General features: G+C 36.6%; 1 protein-coding gene across 3 annotated transcripts; it reads right to left on the bottom strand.

Moving 5' to 3' along the window:
* Positions 1 to 2052: 2052 nt before the first annotated feature.
* On the bottom strand, positions 2053 to 20103 carry TMCO5A (transmembrane and coiled-coil domains 5A). Of its 3 annotated transcripts, none has more exons than XM_031952063.1 (12): positions 20016 to 20103; positions 19148 to 19195; positions 18135 to 18287; positions 17246 to 17369; positions 16237 to 16287; positions 12882 to 12959; positions 9834 to 9890; positions 9209 to 9268; positions 8485 to 8549; positions 6702 to 6777; positions 4211 to 4254; positions 2053 to 2444 (listed from the first exon to the last, which is right to left on the bottom strand). In XM_031952063.1, the coding sequence occupies exons 2-12, from the start codon at positions 19183 to 19185 to the stop codon at positions 2246 to 2248; spliced, it is 945 nt and encodes a 314-aa protein (XP_031807923.1). In that variant the 5' UTR covers positions 19186 to 19195; positions 20016 to 20103; the 3' UTR covers positions 2053 to 2245. The 3 variants fall into 3 exon arrangements, with proteins under 3 accessions (XP_031807923.1, XP_012401336.1, XP_031807925.1); XM_012545882.2 differs by having other exon boundaries at positions 19917 to 20061; XM_031952065.1 differs by lacking the exon at positions 20016 to 20103 and adding an exon at positions 19557 to 19744.
* Between the last annotated feature and the right edge of the window lie 4532 nt (positions 20104 to 24635).

The following is a 24635-nucleotide window of genomic DNA, read 5'->3' as shown; positions in this document are numbered from 1 at the left end:
GGTTTTTAGTCATCTCCCAGAGTTCTTTTGCTGGGTGTAGCTGGTTTAGTTCATTACTGCTCCATTGGAACTGATTTGGTTCATCTCATTGCTGAGGATGGCCACGTCCATCAGAATTGGTCATCATATAGTATTATTGTGGAAGTATATGAAGATCTCCTGGCCCTGCTTGTTTCACTCAGCATCAGTTCATGTAAGTCTCTCCAGGCCTTTCTGAAATCATCCTGTTGGTCACTTCTTACTGAACAATAATATTCCATAATATTCATATACCACAATTTATTCAGCCATTCTCCAATTGATGGGCATTCACTCAGTTTCCAGTTTCTGGCCACTACAAAGAGGGCTGCCACAAACATTCGTGCACATACAAGTCCCTTTCCCTTTAAGATCTCTTTGGGGAATAAGCCCAGTAGTAACACTGCTGAATCAAAGGGTATGCAGAGTTTGATAACTTTTTGAGCATAGTTCCAAACTACTCTCCAGAATGGTTGGATGTAGTCACAATTCCAGCAACAATGTATCAGTGTCCCTATTTTCCCACATCCCCTCCAACATTCCGCATTATCTTTTCCTGTCATTCTAGCCAATCTGACAGATGAGTAGTGGTATCTCAGAGTTGTCTTAATTTGCATTTCTTTGATTAATAATGACTTGGAGCATCTTTTCATATGGCTAGAAATAGTTTCAATTTCTAAAATCCAGTTTCAATGTGACTCTATTCCTTGTTCTTTTCACATATCCTAGTCAGTTGGAAAATCTTGATTCTATGCCCATAACTTCTCTTACATAAGTGTCTTGTCTCTATTCCCCCAGCCATGATGGTACTTTGGCTCCTCTTTATCTGTCACTTGGACTATTGTGATAGTCTCCTAATTCATTGCCACTTGTCCCAGAACTCCAACCCATCCTCCAACCATCTACAAGAGAATTCTATGACATTCAGGTCTGATAATATATCTCTCCTTAATAAATTCCAGTGTTTTTCTAGTATCTCTAGGAGTAAATATAAAGCCCAAATTTTATTCTTTTTTATAGTTTTATTATACATTACTTCCACACATTTTATTGTCTTGCTGTTTCTCCTTCATGACCTTTTTGCTGTTTCTCCTTCATGGTACAGTAATCTCCCCTCTCCATGTCTTTGCCTTGGCTGGATCCCTTTCCTGGAATGCTTTTCCTTCTTACCTTTGCCTCTTAGATTCCCTAATTTCCTTCAAGGTTAAAATCACATGACACTTTCTGCAAGAGGTTTTCCCTGATCTCCCCAGATGCTAATAATCTTTCATCATCTAAGGTCATTTTGCGTCTGCTTTGCATGTGTTTTGAGTAAATATAGGTTGTTTTCAAGGTTTAGTGCAGGTTTAAATCTATTTTAAAACTTGAAACCTGCACTCAGACCTTTTGGACAGCTGGTATATTTGAATGTTGTATGTCTTTTTAGAATGGAACTGTTCTCATTTTTTGTCTCTTTATATTCAGAGTAATACAGTGCCTGATACATATTGGTTCTCAACAAATGTTTGATTGATTGATTGATTGTGATATGGCATGGTGAACTCCCAGTCTGACATGGGCATCTCTGAATAGAAAAACACTTGCAATATGGTTAAGGACCTAGTTTGATTTTGAGAAGCCACGAGAATCATACCCCCCCCCAAAAAAAGAAAATTATATACAAGGTGACTTAACAGGTTATCAGTTGTGTGTTTTTGTAGGTAGTTATATCTAGCTATCAAGAAGCTCATGTATTATAAAGTTTTAGCTAACTCTGCCCCTCCCTCCCTCCAAACCCAAGTAGGGCATGCATTTAACATCACTACTTCCACTCAGCAAAATGAATATAGAAAAGTCTAATGAATAATATGGAATAATGAAATTTGGAGTGGAGTAATGGAAGATACACAGAAGAGCCTGCAAAGAGAATGTCAGATTATTATTCATATGCTATTTTGGAGGTGTTATTTTCTGCTGCCTGTTTTCCCCTCTCCCATTCCCACTCCCTTTCACAAAAGTTTGGCTTCTCATATGGTATATCCACAATCTCCAGCATTTTATGACAAAATTTTTTATTGGGCGAGAGAACTAACTCATGGAAGGAAAACTTTAGATGGGAAGATCACCAGGACAGTAGACCTTGGGAAAGCGACTCTGTCCAAAGTCTCTTCCCTCCACTTGGCCATTCCTCATTCATAGCCTCAATCATGCTTTGTCTCCAGTCACTCAAGTCCACCACACATAGGGATTAATGAGGCAATACATCTTCTGCCTCCAGTGTAAAAAAAGGCAGTAGGAAGCACCTCAGTTTATACAAGGTGCTCCGGCCCAGCATCTTAGGCAGGGTGTCCAAGATTAGATCTGGATTTACATGATTAATATGAAAAAGCAGGTAGCCTTGTAGCCTGGTGAACAATAGGATTGTAAAGAAGAGATATCCAAGGGTCCTGTAAAGAGAGTGTTAGGTTACTGTTCCCCAAATACACAAAAGTAAATTCAAATCAAAGGAATGCCGCTTATTCTTGTCTTGGACTACTATTCCAGGCCTTTTAAACTTTAATTTTATTGCTTGCTCAAGGAGCTGGACCTTCAAAGATGTGCTGGAATTATTTAACAACTGGCTTTCCAGATATATATATATATATTTTTTTTTTACTCATGACACACTTCTAAAGTTTAATCTTCATTATTAACATTTTCTCAACCATTTTTTAAAGTTTAGATCAATATTTGTCTTGCTAATGTGTGAAGTATAAATGCTCAGACTGAAAATTTAACAATAGATTCTCATTAAATATAGATCTGGTTCTATGAGTATCAGAACCAAAGAACTACTGAGAAATAAGATGATCTGTCAGAAAATAGCCGCTGTATACTCAGTAGTAGAACCGAATTTTCTGCACTTGAGAATCCCTACTTATCCAACAACCTGTACTTGCCAAAAGAAGCTGGGAAAAGAAAAGCCCTTTCTGCAGTCTTATATATTGAAATTACCCTATGGGCTATTGTATCTGCTCTAGACATTTATCACAGTTAATTTAGATAATGAGTGATTTTTTTCATCTTCAAAACCAGATGGCTCTGGAGACTAGGGATGCTTGTCCAGGGATTACGAGTAAATTTTCAGTGGTTCTTTTGGGAATCATCTTCAGAGATGTGTAAGTTTAATAATATTACTTTCCTGTAATCTCTGGAAGCTAAATATTATTTGCAAATTAATTTTGTAGGTTGATGAAACTTATCCCTACCATCTAAAACAGAAAACTCTAAACATGAGCCTTCCTTTTGATGATACAGGTACATTACAACAGAGTAGTGATAAATACATCAGATTTTGTCAGAGGTGATCTGGATTTGAGGTGAGTTTTCTTGGCAAATAAATGGTTTGCCATTTCCTCTGGCTGGTTTTACAGAGAAGGAAACCAAGGCAAACAAGGTTAAATGATTTGTCCAAGATCACATAACCAGTGTTTGAGGCAGGATTTGACTTCAGGAAGATGAGATTTCCTGACTCCAAACCCATAGTTTGCACTATGGTGCCACCTAGCTGCCTTTTGAATTCTCATGTCATACTTTCAATAGTTTTCCTCCTTTTCCCTCTTTGTTAGCTATCAAATGAAATAATGAATATAAAGTATTTAGTATCTGTGAATAAAATATGAAAATGCTAGTTGAATTTAGCTGAACAAGGTACTATTATAAATGGAAGCTATTATTATTGTTTGTTATTACTGATATTAATGTGACTATATTAAACAGCATTTTTTTCCCTTTTGACTTAAGACTTTCTAATATATTGGGAAATCAGGTAACTGGATATCTTAGAATGTGGGAAAAAGTATGAGCAAATGAACTTTTGTGTAAGGGCCTCTGGAAATCTTCTTTGTGTGTGAATATCAGTGAATATATTTTATAAAAATCAATTTGCTTCTTAGAGGATTTTTTTTTCTATCTCATTTCCAAGTTTTCTGCTAATCTGAAAAAGTTGAAATTACCAATGGCCTCTGAATAAGCTAAACATTACTATATAAATGTAAGATGTAGTCTAATTGATTGCATGACTATTACATTTTCTACCTTCACTTTATGTACTATTTTTTAAAAAATAAAGCTGTCTCCATTCTCTATCACCCCTACTAGGATCCTCTTCTTAGAAGGGCTCTTTATTATAGGTTGGGGTTCCAGTAAATTGAGACAAATATTTTCTACCTACTTGTACCAGAAGAGGTTTCTCTTTCTTCCAACAGTGATCTTCTCCTGTGGTGAAGAGCCAAGGATAGCAGTAAGCATTTTAAAAAGGGCCTGTGATTTTTATTCTTCCCCCAAATCCTAGGACACTCATTTTTAAGTGGGGGATAAGATTCTAGACTTGTGATTTCTTTGATATAGGAAACTTCCAATGTGGCAACTCCCTGTACTAATGCAGAACTAAAGTATCTTGTTCCAAGATCACTCGATCAGATGAATCCTTTCTGGTTCCAAGATCAGTTCACCATCAATTAAACCATAATCCCACCCAATTGTTTCCACTAACTATATTTATTACTTATGCCAACTTATTACTTAGCTCAAAAAGAAACTAAATGGTAGGTCTCTATTCCCAGAGAGAAAGAAATCTAGAAAAATATAGTGATGGTAGTCACTTGGATTTTTATAGCATCTTCCTTTTAAAAGGTTTTCATCAAGATTGCATTTTCCACATAACTAGCCTGTAAGGTAGAGATGGGAGGGATTGTAATACTGATTTTAGAACTGAAGAAATTGAAGCTAATAAGGGCAAGCCCATTTATTCAAATTCAAAAAGTATTTAAGTGCTCACTGTTAAAGACTTGCCATTTGGTAAAGGTAAAATTGAAAACCAGTATCTTTGCTCACTCAACATACTTAACTATTTACTGAAATGATAAAACCAGAATGAGAACTTTTTTTCTGATTCATAGTCCAGTTCTTCAGCCTGTTAGAGAATCTAACATATACCCAAATACCCTGATAGACATCCTAGATTGTGACCTCCCTAAGAGTGTTCTAGCCAATCCTTCCAAGAGAGTTATAGTCAGTCAGGAAGAAATGAGATAATTTCCAGGGAAGAATCTCAAACCATTAACTTCAGCCAGGTCAGTTACTAGGTAATTGCAAACTTGACCCTAAAGCTTCTGAGAGTCTCATAGACATGTTTTCTTCCCCATACCCTCCAGATTTTCCTTGCTTAAGAAATAAGCCAATATCTCAAATAAGCCAATATCTCTACTTGTTTCTGTCACTCTACTGTCATCCTGTGTGTATCCATGTACCTCCAACATGGAAGACTAATATTATAGTGAAATGAAAACTGGGGTTGTGGGAGACACATTTTTTTCTCTAGAGCAGATCATTTTCCTCAGTCCTCACAAGCCATCACACTTCATTGGATACAAAAGAGAGCTATACTGGGCACTAAATTTTTAATCAACATTTTATTTGCCCAGAGCCCTCCTTCTCTATTATCTTGGCTAACTGATTTAGATTGTGATTTGCATGACTGTTAACACAATGAACCAGTTCGTTCTTTGGGGACCTCTTTGGTCAGTTTGGGGGATTCTGGAATGGTTATATTTGGTATTGCAAATGTTGATTCACTATTTAACATTGGAGGGATACAACAAAGGGATATGAGTAGTATCATTGGTAGAGGGAATTATTGATGAGAAAGCTTCTCTACCAATACAGGTAAGCTCCATCTCTGCAATTTATAGTCTCAAGAGAATTAGCAAGCAATCAATCATATTTTTATTAAACAACTATATATTAGGCATTGGGAATACAAATACAAAGAATGAAACACCCCATTTTCATTGAATTTATAATCTAATGGGGAGATATATATGTGTATATATATATATATGTATATAAAAGAAGTACATATAAATATGTACGTAAATATAAATAATACAAAATATAATACTATGATATGTAATATATATATAAAGTACAATGATATATAATAATGTTTTATAATTACATAACATGTTACACACATATATTTGTATCTATTCAATACATGCACACATTGTATATATATTGTGCAGTACACATTTCTGTGTAAATATATGTATATGGATAAATATATATGTATGCATGTATATGTGTGTGCATGTATGTATATATAGATGGATGTATGAACAGATAGATGATAGATAGGATAAATAAAGTGGTATAATGGATAAAATACTTGGCCTGGAGTCAGGAAAACTGAGTTCAAATCTGAGTTCAGATACTTAATAGTTGTATGATCCTAGACAAATCACTTAACCCTGTCTAAGTTTTTTCATCTGTAAAATAAGTTGGAAGGAAATGGCAAACCACTTCAGTATCTTTGCCAAGAAAACCCCAAATGGGGTCATGAAGAGTTAGACATGGCTGAAAACTACTCAAACAATGAAATCTCTGTCTCTCTTCTTCCCTCTCTGTATATATACATTCTCTCTCTCCTCCCTCCCCCCCATCCCCCATTTAGGTAATTTTTGCTCATGGTCACAGCCATTCTACCCTGTTAAAGAAAAAAAGACAGAATTCAAGTCAAGGTCTTCTTGGCTCCAATGCAGCTCCCTACTTGATATGTTAGGCTGGTTCTCATGGATAAAAATTTGAAGCGAGAAGAAATTTTGGAGGGAACCTCCCCCCATTCCAAAACAAAGTACTTGCTAATGAAAGAGGGCAATACTTACCGCATCATTTTGGATGTCATCTACCAGCATTAAACCTCGTCTTGCTGTTTGAGAGGATATACTTAGGACTTTTGATCTGGTGGAAAAACCCACAAGAAAGGGACTGAAAAAAAGTACACTGAGGTATTTATACCATGGTGGTTGAGGAAAAATGGCTATCTTTCATAGGGCTCTTATAGTTAAATCATAACCTGATACCTAGGCAAAGGTATTGGAAAACATGAAGTAGACTTTGGCCTCCTATTTCCTCATTATGTCACAATTAGTACTTATATATGATAGACCTACTTTGGTGTCCAGGAATTCAGATTTGTGAGATTGCAACCTGAAAGGAAGCTCATAGTGGAAAGCACTGAGCTGGGAATCATAGGATCATAGATTTTGAACTGGAAGACACCTTTGAAGCCCATTAAGTCCAATCACCCCTTGCAAATTTTGCAGATAAGCAAAACTGACACACTGAGAGGTGAAGTGACTTGCCTGGGACTATACAACTACTGGTGAGTGACTGTGCAAGGCAGGATTTGAATCCATATTCTTGTGGTTCTAAGTCCAGTCTCCTAACTACTATGCCATTTTATCCCTCTTAAAATAACTTTAAATCACATATTTTCTACTTATTACACATTTAATCTGGGACAAATCATATTATCTCTATGAACCTATATCCTTATGGATCAATCATAGTATTAGATTGTGTATTTCTAAAGTCTCTTTCAGTCCTATAAAATCTAAAACCGAACCCTGACAAGGATAGTATTGTGCGGCAGCTGCTGTGGCTCCCATTCTATTGTCAGAGAAATGGGAACACAGAAAGAATTACTGTATTGTTCTCTATTAGTATGTCATTTTTTTTTATTGTTTGGACTCTTCTCATGAACCCAAAGAACATTATTTTTACCTTTGGATATAATTTTTTTTTTAAAGAATGTAGACCCCAATATGTTGTGATAATTTTGAGCTTTACAGAAATAGAAAGCTCAAGTCCTGTCCTGAGATTGTTTTTTATAGAATTTCCATGTATTAGGGGATGGGACACTTCTGTAGGCTAAGGATTTTTGTTTTTTAATTTTATTTTTAATTTCTAGAATAAAACAAAAGCATTTTATAATATAGTGCAATTAAAAAAAGATGATTGCACTGAGGGCTTTTTTAATGAATGTAGAATGTTCCCTGATAATGACCTTTTGCTATAAGAGCAGTCAATTTGGTGTCAAAAGACCTTGGTTATAACCTTGGCTCTGACACTTAAAACTTCTCTGTGTGTCTATGAGCAAGCCATCTAAATTCTCTAGGCCTACATTCATCATTTGTAAAATGAGAGGACTGGGCAAAGTCATGTTTATGTCACCATCTTGTTTAAAGTACCATTATAATTTCTAGAAAGGCAATGATACTTGGAAATTTCCATCAGTAGGACAATAGCTCTGAAATCTATGATCCCATCATCCCCCTTTCCCCCAGCCAATATGGGTTATAGTGAGCTTTGCTCCTAATACAAACTTAAGTCACTGATCACATGACAAAGGATGAAGAGAGATGTGTTCCTGTTCTTTCCTGGGATGATTGGGAAAAAGGGGCTGGATATGCTGAATTCAGTCTGTTCCAGTTGGGATGATGAGCTCAAACATCCACCCAGGTTGGGTGAATAGGTAGAATTGTTGCCTATTTGACTTTGGTCAGGAAAGGGCATGAGGAATATTTTTCTGTCCCAGGTTGTCACAAACTCAGCAAGTTGCTGGGAATGTTGCTAAAACCCAGATGGTTGTTTTCCAAAGCTCACACTTCTCTTTCAAGGAACCTATTTTCTACTTCTTCTTCCATCTTCCTCAGGGCTTCTTGGTATTTCTTCAAAAGGAAATAAAGGAAATTTCAATCACTTATTGGAAGGTTCATATATTTTAATAAAATTATCATGGTTATTGTTTTAATTGTCATAGTTGTGAATAAAACCTGTGATTTCAATGGGTACAGAGAATTTTGAGCAAGTGAATTCCTTCTTTGAATGCAGACCACCAATTGCTCTGCTTTTATAATATATAGAGTTGCTTGGGGCATTTAGTAGTTTAGTGATTTGCCCAGGTCACTCAACCAGTTTATGTCAGAAGAAGGACTCCCCAGTTCCAAAGTGGGCCCTTTACTAGTTTTTATCTCTACTAATATATTGGCTGCTCTCAGTCAAAGCATGAGGACTGTTAAATTGTAGTATGGCTATGACCTTCCTTTAACTCATCCTTTAAACATTCCCTCCCCCCTAAAATTGTACCAATATATAGGACAACTTTGATGGTGGTTGGATTGGGGATTATGAAGGTGGAGAGATGAAAAAAAAAAGTGATTGAGTCAATGTTCTTTTAAAGGATTGGGAATTAGAAGACCTGAGGGAGAGAGTGCTAGGAATCTGGAAATTGGTAAATACACTCCCGCAGGAATTTATATTGATCAGGCCTGGGGACATGACTCTGGTATATTCTATAACTTTCTGCCCTTGTATAGAAAAGCTGTACCTTTATGCAATAGGCCTGGGCTTCACAGAGCCGTTGCACAGATTCGTATTCATCCAGTACCTGGAAGGTCAAAATTCTGTCTTAAATTTATTCCTTTGAGTTGACAAAAGAATGAGAATGTTTCTATTCATGTATTGAACCATCGGCTTTAACTCTATTATTGTACCAGCCTTTTTAATTGTGTCTCTGGGCTTCCTTTTTAGGAAAAAATCCTCCTTATGAAAGACAAAACTTGTTTTTCCTTTTACAACTCAATTTTGAATAATCAGTGACTGGAAAACATTAACGGGCTGTTGGGCTCTATATATTGCAACAATTTATATTTAATAAAGTGTTAGGAGGAGTGAGGACAGTTAGGAGAGAATATAGAATCTGGAATTTATGCTGTAAGAAGATATTTAGAAAAAGCGTGACTGGGATTTTCTCATGGTTCCTTTTCTTGTATCTTCATAAAGAATGTAAATCTAAAAGTCTTTTTAGTTATCCATTGGTCTAGATAAGATAACATAAGTGGAGTACCTCGCACATAGTAGAATCTCAATGCTTATTGACTAACTAGCACACTTCTGTTCCTAGCACACTTCTGTTCCCTTCCATCCTGCTTTGGGAAAGGTAGTGATTTTACCTTGGCCAGTTCTTTCTCTTGCTCTGCCAAAGAGACTTCAGCTTGTTGTATTTTCATCTATGGAAAGAGAGGCATGGAACTCAGCAAATAGAATAGTAGAAACATGAATGATTCTCTCATTTAGCAAATTAAACGGTATACTAATCCCTTTCCACCTTGTTCATCTTGAACTATTAGAAATTCAGAAGATAATGGATGGTAGGATAACATACTTAGAACGAGAAAGGATCTTTGTAACATCTAATTCAACCTTCTCTCATTTGACAGATTAGAAAACTGAGACTTGGAGAAATTAAGAGGCCAACTCGACTAAGATCACACAGATAATAAATTAAAGACTCAGAATCCACACCAAGCCTTCTGATTCCCAAACCAGTGCTCTTAACAGTACATTGTTATGGATTTCCACTTGTCCAGCTGTCTTTTTGATATAAGGGGAAAGGGATTGACTTTGGCCCAGGAATATGTTGGTAAATGTTTAAAAACTGGCCCTCCATCCCCCAAATCAGGAAATACTTAAAAAAAGTTAAATATGAATTTTGAACATTTTCCTCATCACTTAAATCAAGATCAAGAAGGATGAGGACTTAGAAAAGGCCATTAGATTTGTTCATTGGCAACTTTTGAGAGAGTAATTTTACTTTAGTGTTAAGTTAGAAGGCCAAAAAGAAAATGAGAAATAGAAGTTAATAAGAGTAAAGACATGGGTAGGCAGCAGAGAAGAAATCAGGAATATTGAAGATTGCATATTCTTTAGCAGGATGGGAAGAGATAATAGAGAACATCCTGCTAAAGAATATGAAAGAAGTTGGGATTGTGGGTATAGGTAGAAGAAATAACCTCCACAGGGTGGTTGACCTCCTTCATCAGACACTAAAGGAAAGAAAGAGAATGGTTATTTTAGTCAGACTTCCCTCTTCTCTTTTTATCCTTTCTTTTTTTCTATTTATGATGTAACCTTTGATAATGATTTGATAAATCATTTAAACCTAGGGCACTTCTGTTTCTATATATTTAAAATATGAGTTGGAGAAGATAACTAGCTCTGATTTCTGATCTTGTTATCCTTTCATTTTTCTTAGTCAACTTTTAGAAACTATGCTTGGTTTTGTATAGTTTATGCATAGTTTTTGTTTTCTCTATAGAAAATGAAAAATTTCATATTCAGGTAAGGTGATAATAGGAAGAAGAAGACATGTTTCTTGTGTATCTCCTTTTGACCTTTTCTGATAACTGCTACATAGGCCTTCTTGATTCTTCTGTGACAGAGATATTGAAGAAGGGATTTCTATACTGGGTAGAGGCTGGGATTAGATGACTTCCAAATTTCTATTTTGATTTAAGATTCCCTGAACCTGTATTATCAAGACTTTTGTTTCTAAGGTACAGAAGGGCCTAGAATACCTTGTGTTTTTTTAACCTCAAAGAAAGATCCCTGCCATATTAGTACTTCTCAGCTGGTCCCCTTCCTATTTTGATAGTGATGAAAGCATCTCTGTTATCCTGGGTGAATCACTTAACTTCTCTAAGGTCTCAGTTTTTCCATCAATAAAGTGAGGTATTTAGATTAAATAATCTCTTAAATCCCCTGTAGTTCTCAAACCATGATGTTTGGAAAGACTCTTTCACCTCCTTACAACCAATGAACATATTATTGTCATTCTCATGTCTGTGTCTTTTTTTTAGTTTGTGTTCTTTTGCCTGGAATTGCACTCTAATAAAAAAAAAATAGTACTCTTTTGCCCATCCAAATAAACTCTATCCAGTTCCAGTGCTTCCCACCCTACCTACATATACTTCTTACCCCAAGATGGCAGTGTGTGGTTCAATGAAAAGAGCACTGCACATATAGTCAGAGGACCTGGGTTCAAATCCTAGTCTTCTTAGTAACGACTAGTATGACCTCAGACAAATCATTTCCATCTATTGAGTTTTAGTTTATCTACAAACTGAGGACATTGAATTGAATGGTTTTGGAAGCCATATCTAAATATTAATCTATGATTTTATGAAGGACTTTGGGCAATTCTAAAATTCGAATGCCTTTCTGGCATTTTGATGAACAATGCTCATGTCATTTCTACCTTTGGGCCCTTTTAAAATTGGATTCCAACTAGGATGCCTTTTTCTTGCTACCTATTTAACTGTCCCAAACCATATCTTATCTTCTCCAAGAGGGCAGCATGCCATGAAAAGAGTGCCATATTTGGAGTTGGGAGAGACGACTTTAGTCACTGGCTTTGTTACTTAGTCTTTGTGTGACTGTGAGCAAATTACTTTGACCCTCATTTCTTTATTTATATAAGAAGACCGTTGGACTAGATTGCATCCAACATCTGGAACTTCTAGTTCTAAATCTACATAATAATGATAATTTTTTTCAACTACTGCAGTCCATAGTTATCCCTCCTCTCTCTTTTTCAATAGTCTCAGCCTATTGTGGCTCTTCTATATCTTAGTTTCCTCTTCTATACCATAAGGAAAACCAAGGAGTCAATAATCAGTGAACAGTTATTAAGAGCCTACTATATGCCCAGGCAGTGTGCTAAGCATTGGATGACACAATAGTACTCTGTTATCAACAACTCTTGGCTCTGTTGGAGGGATCAAATGAGACAATGTAAGTAACAAGCTTTGTAAGCCTTGATACTTGTAAGGATTAATATCGCTACATTAGGAAAAGCGCCTGCAGGTCTCAGTTCTTTTAAGGCTGAATGTAGATCATGCAAACCTTAAAACTATATAACTATGTGTTCTTATTATTATAGGAAGTTAGTCAACAAGTGCTTGAAACAATTTCAGATCACATAACAAACATTGGTTAAATGAATGAGTTAAGTGTGGGGGTCAATTCTGAAGGAAGCTGGAATAAGGAATTTGGCTTCAAGTTGGAATTTTGAAACTAAGGCCACAGATAAACACAGAAGCTCTTGGTTTATTTGATCTTGGCAGGATCTCAGAGCTGTGTGGATTTGTGCTGACCTTGAGAGCTGGCCCCCACGGAATTAGCAGGTCCCTAAACAGTCCCAAGAATACATTTTCACTCACCTTTGCCACTTCTGGGGATTCCGATAAGTTTTCTTCCTCAGGCACAAGTACTTTGGGCACATGCGTTTTCCCTGAAAGCTGTAGTTTCACATAAAAGTACATTGAGCTGAATGAGATGCACAAACATCCTATCCAGGGGTGGGCTCTTGAGTTTCCTATGACTACCGGGGAGGGGAAGTGGGCAGAGGAATATTGGAGGTCCTGAATAGGAATCATGATGGTAAATGGCTCTCTCCATTCTATTCTAGCAAGCTCAAAAAAGTCTCCTCCTTCTTTTATTTCTGGGTCTCATAGTTTGTGCCAGCCAAGTCAGATGCATCCTTAAACTTGAACTTCACATTCATTCTAAGTCTGAACCTGAACCTTAATCCATTCTAAGTCAGCCAGGATGGGGATCAACCATCTCAGAGGGCAAGGAAACCTCAGATAGGTTTATTCTGGTTTGATCCACAAAGGATTATCTGGTCATTTCTTTAAAACCAAAATATGTGCCATGGTCATCTCCACAGGATCTATTAATGGAGTGTGTTGAAGGAAGTGTCTAGATGAAGAAAAATCCTTTGGGAATCAAGTATCATTAGGGGAGCTTCCCTTGTGAAATTATCCCAAGGGCAGAACCATAAATAGAACTTCCAAAAACTTTGGCAAGTTAATGTGGCACAGAAGGTACCCATGGGCTTTTTTTTTTTTTTTAAGGAAGGAGGGAGGGAAGTGAAAAGGAAAGGGAATGGATGTTATCCTGTATAGAGGAGATAAAGAACCCAGAATCCTATAAGATCTATGCTGAATAGAGGTAGGTATTTTTCCTTATCTCATCTATAAGAGGAATATTAAAATGACCTTGAGGCCTAGTTTTCAAAGATAATTAGTTATTCTTTTTCACTTAGCACCTAAGAAGTCTTATTAATAAATTGGGGAGGGGTGATTGGAGTGGAGGTGAAAAACAGTAGCAAGGTAATTGCTTTTGGGGAAGGTCTAAAAGAGGGCTTGAAATCATTCCTCTCATCCTTCAAAGTATCATAGTACACTTAGAAAAATTTAGATATTCCTCTAGTCTAGAGGCAGCAAATTCATGCACATGGGGCTATGCAACCAAAATCCTCCCCAGCATGGCCAGAATCAGATTAAATAATAACTGGGAACAGATGAGGAAAACAAACTCCAGACATAAGAAGTGACTTGCCCAAGATGACACTGAGAACTTAACTCTTAAAGTATTGAGGCGGAGTTAGTTTTGAGTCAAATGAATCCCAATCCTCATGCAACTGACTCACAGACTATCAGAACTAGAAGGAACCTGAGTGATTTCCTTGACCAGCCCCTTTCATTTTATAAAGAAGAAAGCAGAGACTTAGAATGAGGGTCAGCACACAGGGCTGAAACTTGTTCTGCTAACTCTGAGAACAGAACTTTTTGACTTCTTGTATAGCCCAGGAAAGACACAATTGAGAGATTAGTGAAGACTCTTAGACCTGGAAAAGTAATTCCAGAATCCCTGAAGTATCTTCTATCCCTCTAGCTCTAAGAGGCATAAGGAAGTCAAAGTTACTCAGGTATTACTTTCATGGTAAAATCAGGATTTTAAGCCAGATTCTCTTAACCCATATCTGTTATTCTTCATGGTCTATGTTGACTTCCCACTGACTATCTCATTATGACCAATTTATATTGGTAAGACCAGCTCTGAACTGAATGTTCCTAAAGTATCTCCCCTACCCCAATCTGAACTTAGAGTGTTTATCTCAGGATGACTTTCTTTTATGGAAATTCCTCTTTCCATTTTCATATTTTAAACCTTGTCCAATCTTCAGCTTTCAAGCCCTAGGAAATTTTAAAAACTCAGATAGAACCTCTTCCCTCCCCCCCAATAAAAACCCTTCAGGGAAAAGAAGATATTCCTGACATTGGGAAGAATGCAATATTTCCAGGAAGACCACTGTCCCTGCCAATGCTGAGGAGGGTAAGCACTCTAGTTCTCAAGCAGTATCATTTCCCTAACCTTGTATAATGATATATGCTTCAAGGAAGCCCCACTTGGGCACCCACTAATCATACTGAAGGGATATATGAAGGGATCAACTTCACTGAGCCAGGGTCATGTCTCTTTTCCCAGCACTAAGTCAAACTAGGAAGGAAATGATTGGGCAAGAACCATCTAATGGGATTCATTACTCATTCTGCTCGACCCTCTCTCTCAACTAGGCCAACTGAAGGGATCAGATCCTTGGTGCATAGGTTCGGCACTGCCTATCTGAGTCTTAATTTGAGGAACTAGGAATACAATTAAGTTGTTCCTCCTGCTTCTCTTCTAATCTTCCTCACTGTTGGATCCTCCTGTCCATCGCAACAACCCTTCCAGCTCATGATGTCTGCCCCACTTCATCATTAGGTCATAATACTCCAGCCTGTTTCTTTAGAGGAATATTCTTGCCTGCCATAAGGTCATTATATTTTTCCAATCTGGGAAAAATTTGCTATCCTTTAGTAATTCTTCACTCTGAGGCAGAGCCCAGGGCACTCTTTCCTAGCTGTAGCCCTATGTACTCTCCTGTGTGGAAAACATAATAGAATATCTGCTGGAATCCAGGGAATAGAGGACACTCTTGAAATCATAGGATCTGAAAAAGGATCTTAGGGGTCATTGAGTCCAATTCCTTAATTTTTACAGATGAGGAAACAAATTTAGAGAGGGGTTACATGACATGGATAGGGTCACGCAGGTAACAGGAGAAAGAGCTAGGATTTGAATCCTGGGTTCCCTGGCTTCAAATATAGTGCTCTTTATATTAAATTAGTCTTCTATTACCTTAAGACTCCTTCATTTCAAGAATAGATCTAAGTAATGAGCCTCAGTCTAGGTATAAGGGTTTACAAAGTATGCTAACAGCCATCAACAAATAATAACAGCTCATATTTATATAATGTTTTAAGGTTTGCAAGGTAAAATATATGTGTATATATATGTATGTAAGCATATATATACACATATGTATATATAAATATGTTTCCATATAAAATCTCATGTCATTATCACAGCAATCCTGTGAAATAATATTATCTTCATTTTACAAAGAGGCTCTGAGAAACAAAATGACTTAAATATACAGGACCATACAATTGGTAAATGTCAGATGCAAGATTTGAACACAAGCCTTCCTGATTCCAAAGCCAACACTCTATCCACTATACTCTACTGCCTTAAATCCAACTATCTAAACAAAGGGATGGAAATTATAGCTCCTTTTCAAGAATGTGCCCTTTGTGGGCACCACTTGGTGGTGTCTTTTTGTTCAGTGAAGTTTGCTGCTTTGGGGATATTAGTAACCCTGTGGGACTTATCAGAATCATGTTCTACCTGATTCTGAAGTGCTGCAATACCCTGGGTCAAAGCTTCATTGATCTTTTCCTGTGAAAAGAGAGAAAGAAGGTGTTTGCTTCCATATTACCCTGTGCTTATTTGAGTTTTCTCTGCTTCTCTACACACTGATATTTCTTTGGAATTTGACTTGTGACTAATTTCCTTTCTGCAGAATTACAGAAATTTATCATGGGCAGGGGGCTCAGGAGCTATCTGAATCTGACCAATATCACCCCAAAAAGGAATATCTTCTTTAACGTGCCTAATAAATGATCATCTGGATCAGGGATCAGGCAGATGAAGGCCCATGGGCCACGGTTTTACGCAGCAAAATCTAAAGCCACTCTTAGTCCACAAAATATATAAAAACAGTCAGCAAGTTGGATTTTGATCAGTGTGATTTAGGAAACTTTTCCTTACATTACAGTTTTATTTTTTTTCCTTTTTGCATCTTCTCTCTCTCATTGTTTTGCCCTCTAGGGCCAATTAGTACAAATCTGACTTTTCCTCCTAAGGAGTGTCCTTCAAATATTTGAAACCATCTGTCATGTTCTAGGCTAAAATTTCCCAATTCCTTTGCTCTTTCTTTTTGTATTCCCAGGGCCAAGCCCAGGACTGGTTTATAGTAGGTGCTTGATAAATGTTAGTTGATTGATAACTTCAGGTGACCCTTAAGTGGTATTGATACTCAGGATCCTTCACTCTCCTGGTTTGGTTTATCTAGATAGGTCTTACTTAGGATCTATGAACACACACACACACACACACACACACACACACACACACATAAATATATACATACAAAGTGTACGCATTTTACTACACACTTTACTAATTTCCTCCTGGTGCCTAGAAAGACTGTTATTTTCCTTCTGTTAACTATTCCTAGTATGAAAGCCATGAGAAGAAAGAAAAGCCTTTAAGAATGGCGAGGGTGAGAAAGAATAATCTAATGAGTAATGAAGGTCCCTCTCCCCCAAAGCTTCTTTGCCAGGTACTTCCTTACTAGTTTAGATGTCTCCTGTTCCAGTTCTTTCAAATCCTGCTCCTTGTCAGTTAAGGTACATTCTAACTCTTTCCTCTCTTGTTCTTCTGCTAAGTGCGCTAATCGGGCAAGCTCATTTTCCAACCTGTATAACAACACAAGATTAATCACAATTGAGGAATGAGAAATTGGCCAGGTTCAATGTCTTAGGCTGGAAAGACTTATAATGACAACCAAACAGCAACCTCAGATTGGGAATATGTGTTCTTTCATGAATCAGGGCAAGAAAAATAAGAATTCCCCTGATTTCTTTTAACTCCTCCATCTTAACTCCCATCTGCCACCAAACTCAGCTTGCAAAGATTATCTTTGTTACCTTGAATAAATGTCTGCCACCAAACTCAGCTTGCAAAGATTATCTTTGTTACCTGGAATAAATGTCCAAGAATTTAAAACATGAAACACTTAAAACAGGGAACAAGCCACAGAAAATTTTGCCTAAGAATGTTGAGGAGAGTCCCATGTGGTGATCCATAGATTATCCAACCTCTTGAGTTTGAAAATTTTGAGCTGCAATAGAACTAAAGCTACTAGGTATCCTTCCTAAATCTGATACCTATGTGGTGAACCATTGGGAGAGGCCATCAGGCTGCCTAAGGAATCAAAGTTTTTATGTCAATCAACAGTGGGACTGGGCCTATGAGTGACCATTGCAACTTTGACTTGAAAAAGATGGTAAGAGCCTATTCTCAAGAAGGAAAAAAAAAGAAGAGGGTCTTTCTTTTCTGGAGTTTGACCTCTTGAAGAGCAGGTAGGGAGACTTAAAGAAATGTTCTTCATTTCTGTCATCTATTTTCCCGTCTATTGATACAAGAAATATCCTTAATCCTATTCAACCCCAAACCGTCACCTGTTGTTCTCGTCTTCTTCCTTTTGAATTTTTAATAGAAGAGACTGGTTTGCCTCATCTATTCTCTGCAGATCCTTTTCAAGGTCCATGTTTAAGCTGTTAAGGGTCTTCTTAGACTGCTCCAAACGTAAGATTTCCATCTTTTGAGAGGACCTGTAGATTCCATTCAGAAAAAATTGATAAGGAACAGAGAGCCAGAGAACAATAATGAATAATAGGGTCAAAAAGTATTTCTAGAAGTCATAGAATCCAACCGCCTACCTGTTTCCTTTGGGGATCACACAATAATCAGTTTCCCTTTTCTTTTAATATCTTGAAAAGGGAGATTCCATAATTATATCCTTTTATTTTCTCTAGTTTCTGTTACCCAAAGTTGCCAGGAGGACTTTTCATGAGCTTTCTCTAAATAATTCCAGGGCAGAAAAATTCCCTTCTCTCCTCCCTATAAAAAGTTGTCTTCTCCATTAATATGTTAAGAATATATTAAGTGTATATGATAAGAATTCAAACTAAAGGCAACATTTGTTCTATGAAATTGCTTTTTCACAATCAGGGAGAATGATTTTCTCTGCTATAGGTTTTGTGTTTTCCTCCTTCCCAGATAGGTGGCAGAATTTATACTGCAATATTGCTATGGGAAGAATACATTCCTGAACATTATTTATCTCAAAGGTTAGCTTTCTGTAATAGGCTCTCAAGATGGTATTATTTGAGGTCTATCTCTACCTATCTGCCATTGACTCTTTATAGAGTCATTTCTTAGGGTTAGGGATTGTGTCTTTTCCAAGTAGTTTTTTTAAAAAGGAAAGACAAGAGAAAGAAATGGGTAATTTTGTAGTATGAAAGATTATCTATAAGGCTTGGATCCTGCATTGACCCAGGCAGCATTAGGATGCTAGATAAGTAGTAAGTGGAGAAAAGGCTTGCACAGAAACATCAGCAGAGAGTACATATCAGACACAACTTCACCTAATAAAGAATTTGGAATGAGTTTATGGTTTGTGTTTACTCACTCATTATCCAACAGGGTCTGCTCTTCTTCTTCTTCCATCTTCAGTTTCCTAAAGTACCAATACAAATAGATGTTTGCTAGTAAATTGGAGAAGTGATCTCATCTTAATTCTTGGAATAACTAGCTCAAGAATCCAACAAATATGAGAAAAACTAGATCATCACTCTCTACTTTCCTTCTTGCCCCCAAATCCACAACATTAATTCCAGCCCTCCTATTCACTTTCTCAGGTTGTTGTTCTCCTGTCCTTTTCACTTCTGTGCCTCAGTTTATCCAGAAAAAGGATATATTTTGGAGAGACCTTAGTATTTACTTGCAGGTACATAGATTTCTCAAAAAACAAAACATTGCTATAAAATGTAAGATCTAGTCATTGATTATATGACTAACAAATTTCCAAGAAAATTTACCAAAAAAAAATGTAGATGGAACAGAGGCAATTGAAGAAATTACTCTTAGGCTCTAGTTTCCTGTAGGTTCAGCCTAGTTTTTTTTTAAAGATCCTTGGAGGATGGGCAAGGATGAATGTGCATGATTTTCTTAAGAGACCATGTAAACACAATGACTATTTTGACCTCCCCTTAAGCCCAGCATCCATAATTTTATACTCTAGGTAACAAATAACATCCTCTTTTTCTGACCAGAATTCAGAGAAGTCAAGGCAATGTTTCTTAGCCCAAAGCCAAATGGGAAAAGGAAGAAATGAGGCCTTAATATCTCTTTCCTGGTCCTCTTATTTTTTCCTCCCTCCTCCTTCCGTTCGATCCCACCTCCCTCCAGATGTATGCTTGTTCCCTCACTGCCCCAGAACACGCTTCTCTAAAGTCTCTTCTGTCTCCCAATTAAATCTTCCAACTGAATTTCAGAACCTTCAGAGAGAGGTCACCTCCCTGTTGTTTGATACAGACTGCTTAGTTCCCCAAGGGGAGGATGAACCTGTTCTGTCATCCAGAGTTAGGGTGGGGCAACATGTCATAGGAGGTGGGGTGGTAATAGCACATCACCATCACTATTGGGCAGCTGACTGAATGGGCAGAAATAAGTACACCAGCAGAGTGTATTTTGTAACATTGGTCAGTTCATCTTTTGGAATTACTTCTTTGGATCAGATAAATGATTACCCTTTGCATAGGGAACTAATTCTTGCTGAGGAAGATCCTTATACCAACTCAAATTAGCAACTGTTCAGTAACTTGTAATCTTTTTTCTCCTACTTTTATAGTATTTTTATTTCTACTTTTCCTCTCTCTCTCCTTTCCCAACCCCTTCCCCAAGATGGCAATCAATCTGATATAGGTTTTACATATTAAACATATTTCCACATTAGTCATGTTGTGAAAGAAAATAAAAACAAAAGGGAAAAACCATGGGAAAGAAAAAACAACAACAAAAGTGATATATACTTCAATTTGCATTCAGACACCATGGTTCTTTTTAAGGATGTGGATAACATTTTCCATCATGAGACTTTTGAAATTGTCCTTCGTCATTGCTGAGAAGAACAAGGTCTATCAAAGTTGATCATCCTCACAACATTACTGTTGCTGTGTACATTGTTCTTCTGATTCTCCTTAATTCACTCACTATCAGTTCACATAAGTCTCTTCAGGTTTTTCTGAAATCTGCCTATTCATTATTTCTTATAGAGCAATAGTAATCCATTATATTCATATACCACAATTTGTTCAGCCATGCCCAGTTGATGAGCATCCCCTCAATTTCAAATTCTTTGCCACCACAAAGAGAGTTGCTATACATATTTTTGTACATGTGTGTTCTTTTCCAATTTTTATGATCTCTTTGAGATACAGATTTAGTATTAGTATTTTTGGATCCAAGTATTTATAGTGTTTTATGTTTAAAGGACTGAATCAGTCCACAACTCCACCAACAATGCATTAGTATTCCTATTTTCCATACCCTCTTCAACATTTATCATTTTCCTTTACTGCACATTAGATAGTCTGATAGGTGTAATGTGGCACCTCAGAGTTGTTTTAATTTGCAATTCTCTAGTTAGTAGTTACTTAGAGCATTTTTTTCATATGATTATAGATGGTTTAATTTCTTCATCTGAAAAATGCCTGTTCATATCCATTGACCACTGATCAACTAAGGAATGACTTGTATTCTTATAAATTTGACTCAGTTCTTTATCAGAAACATTGGCAGTAAAACATGTTTTCTAGTTTTTTTTACTTCCCTTCTAATCTTGATTTAATTTAATTTAATGTAATCAAAATTATGTGACCTCTCAAGTAACAGACACATAGTAATTATCAATACTGGGATTTAAAACTGAGTCTTCCTCCTTTTGAGATCAGCTTTCTATCTACTATGTCATACCATCTCTCCAAGGATGGTAATGGTGGTGGTAATTGTATTAGTCAATTACATTTGTATAAGGTGTCTCAAAAGTCTTACTCTAGTTTTAAGGTATTAAAGCTTTGGGACAGCCTCTAAAATGCTTTACAATTTACAAAGGACTTTCCCATACAGTCCCTGGATTCCCTTTGAAAGAGCACATATTTTGTAGCTGTGTGTATTCCCTCCACTAACATGAATGATAATCCATTCATGGTTTATTAGTTGCCATAAGTAAAAATAATATCATCTGGTGGTCATCCTCATGAGGACCCCCCTTTGGGCTTAGTGAGATTGATCCTTTCATAATAGGTGCATACTTTATTATTGGAAGTTTTGTTCATCTTAAAAATTATAAGCCCTTCCCAAAGCCCTCTGATTCTTCCTTTAAAACCTTAGAGGGGTCCCTAGGTTCTTGAAAATATTACAAGCAAAAAGAGAACTCAGATAGGTTAATAGAACTGAGAAGGGGAAAAAACCTTCTGACAGTTTGATCCTAGACTGTTTATGTACTTTATTGAAACCCAGAGTAAGAATGTCATTCCTTGAAATATTTTGGGCTAGATACTTTCCCTCTTATTACAAGCTTTATTTGGGTGGGTTTTAGTGTTATGTGCTCTTGTAGACATTCAGTAGGTGAGCGCTTATGAAGAGCATGTAGTGTCAACTTTGTGCAAGGATCCTTGGTGTGTATCTCTATGTGTGTGTGTGTGTGTGTGTGTGTGTGTGTGTGTGTGTATTTATGTGGTTATATGTATGGACACCAGCTATTATATATGAATCATAATATATAACCTGAATTTATTAAAGTTTCTCTCACTTTTTCATCATGATTTTCTGCTGCTTCTGATTAATATGATTAAATACATATGATTTAATATTTAATATGATTATTAAATAATAAATAGTATGTTTAAAAATAGAAAATTCACATACACAAATATACAATTAACTCTTCATTATTCAATGAAATGGAGGTATTGAGGGGAGTATTTTTAGAATATATGATTAAAAGTCACCATTAGGCCATTTAATAGATATGCTGAAAAATTTCTAATAATGTGGCTACACCTTTTATTTTTTGGAAGGGATCTTATAAAAGGAGAAATGTGACAGAAAACTTGCTGGAAAGGCCTCATTTTAGCGAGGCTTTGGGTTTTGTACCCTTGTCTTTCAACTTTCTGTGCAGGTGTTTCATTGCAGGCTGTGGTACGAAGTCCTAAACTCCGTTGAAATCATTGCAGAGGTAGCATATTACAGGGGAATTAGTTTTACATTTCAATCAAAGGATCTGGAATTGGATAAAGTCTTTGCTCCTTCTATCTCTGTAACCTTGGGTGTAAGTTGCTTAAAATTTATGAGGTCTAGTTACCTGATTTTTAAAATGGTAATGATGGTAGTACAGAAGGGACTAGACTAGATGGCCTTTGATATTGTCCACATATTATCCTGTGATAATATGGCTCACAGACTCATACAAGAACTGATTTTCTCATATACTTTGATATATTTTATTCTTTCTGACTCCTTTTGCTAGCTACATAATAAGTAAAAAATTTTTTTTGTTCCGAGGAATATGCATGTATTTATTTTTTGGAAGAGAGAGAGAAGAAAGCAGAACCCACAATCATTAATCATTCTCTTTATGAATCTAAGCTAAACTATTTGACTGGAATCTGCAAAATTGGCAATTCCCTGTAGATAATCCACAGAAAGATAACCATAGAAATCTAAGGAGTTGTAGGTCCCTACTAATAAGGACCATCCTGAATTGATTTGTGGGCCAATGTGACTTCTTAACATACTGTAGTTTCTAACAAACTATTTGTAAAATTAATGGCCTCTGATGACCCCCATTACCATCTCCCTCCTTCCTGAAAGAAGGTATTTCACTGCTTTATGAAGCTGTACACAGAAGAGTAATTAAGTAACAATTCAGGCCAATGGCCTCTCCTAGGAATTAATGATAGGGAGAGTTCATTAACCCCAGCTGGTTATAGCTTCTTCAGGAAATGCCCTGGACCAAGGTTATTGTGGCTATTAATGTATTGGATAGAAGCTTTAACAGGGATGAAAAAGAAATTGGGATCTCTTTCCCAAGAAGCCTTTCTCCTTGAGGGTCTCCCGAAGATAAACTAGTAACTGGGGACATTTCTGAGAATTTTAGAGTGATTGTGGACAGGACATTTCTATCAGTGGGGGAAATAATACTATGTATTGACAAAAGAGATGGCTTGCCAAGGGATATGATGTAACTTTATAGTTATTCCTGAGGTCTCATTTCTAATTGGCAATTTTTCTATGTCCAGGATGGTAGGAGTATTGCCAGAAAGATTATGCTTCTGTCTCCCTTGCTACAAGTACATAGACAAGTCTGGCTCATTAATAATAATTGATTTATTATAGCACTTTATGGTATGCAAAGTGATTTCAAGTGCATGATGCTATTTGAGCCTCACAATAATCTTGCATGGTGGGTCCTGGTCCAGTCCTGTAATATCATATAGGGAATTTAGCATGAGAAAATACCCTCTCTAAAAAACCGATTAATAACTTTAATTTACAATCTGAGTTGTTGGGGGGGTTATTGCAAGGTCAATTGACTGGTCTAGGACGACACAGCCAATATTTCAGAGGATGGGCTTGAATCCCTAGAATTCCTGATTCTGTTGTCAGCTTTCTAGCCACTATACCACATTGGTGATACATCTATATATCATCTAGAGCTCTATCTTCCTATTTCTCTATCTGTATTTTTGTTTCTTTTTATATAAGCATCTTTATTATTTTATTTCTTTAGCTTAATAATTATTTATTTGTTTTTGGAAGCAGTGTTAAGTAATTTCTTCTGGATCAATGTCTGAGGCTGCATTTGAATTCACATCCTCCTGACTTCAGGGCTGGGCTCTATTCACTGCATCATTTAGCTGTCTTTATCTGTATTTTTAAAATAAATTTTTTTGGTTCTAGATATTTAATTTCATCCATGCAGAAAACTCCTTGCCTGGAAATTCCCTCCCTAACATAGGTCAATAACTTCTCTGAAAGTTATAGGCTTAGAAATTTTCTTGGATACTGAAAGGTTAAGTGATTTGCTCATATATATGTCAGAGGCAAGTAAAACT

Source organism: Sarcophilus harrisii, chromosome 2 (assembly GCF_902635505.1).
Source record: "Sarcophilus harrisii chromosome 2, mSarHar1.11, whole genome shotgun sequence".
Classification (NCBI taxonomy): domain Eukaryota; kingdom Metazoa; phylum Chordata; class Mammalia; order Dasyuromorphia; family Dasyuridae; genus Sarcophilus; species Sarcophilus harrisii.
The sequence above is the reverse complement of the archived record's forward strand: the minus strand, read 5'-3'. Positions and strand labels throughout refer to the sequence as shown.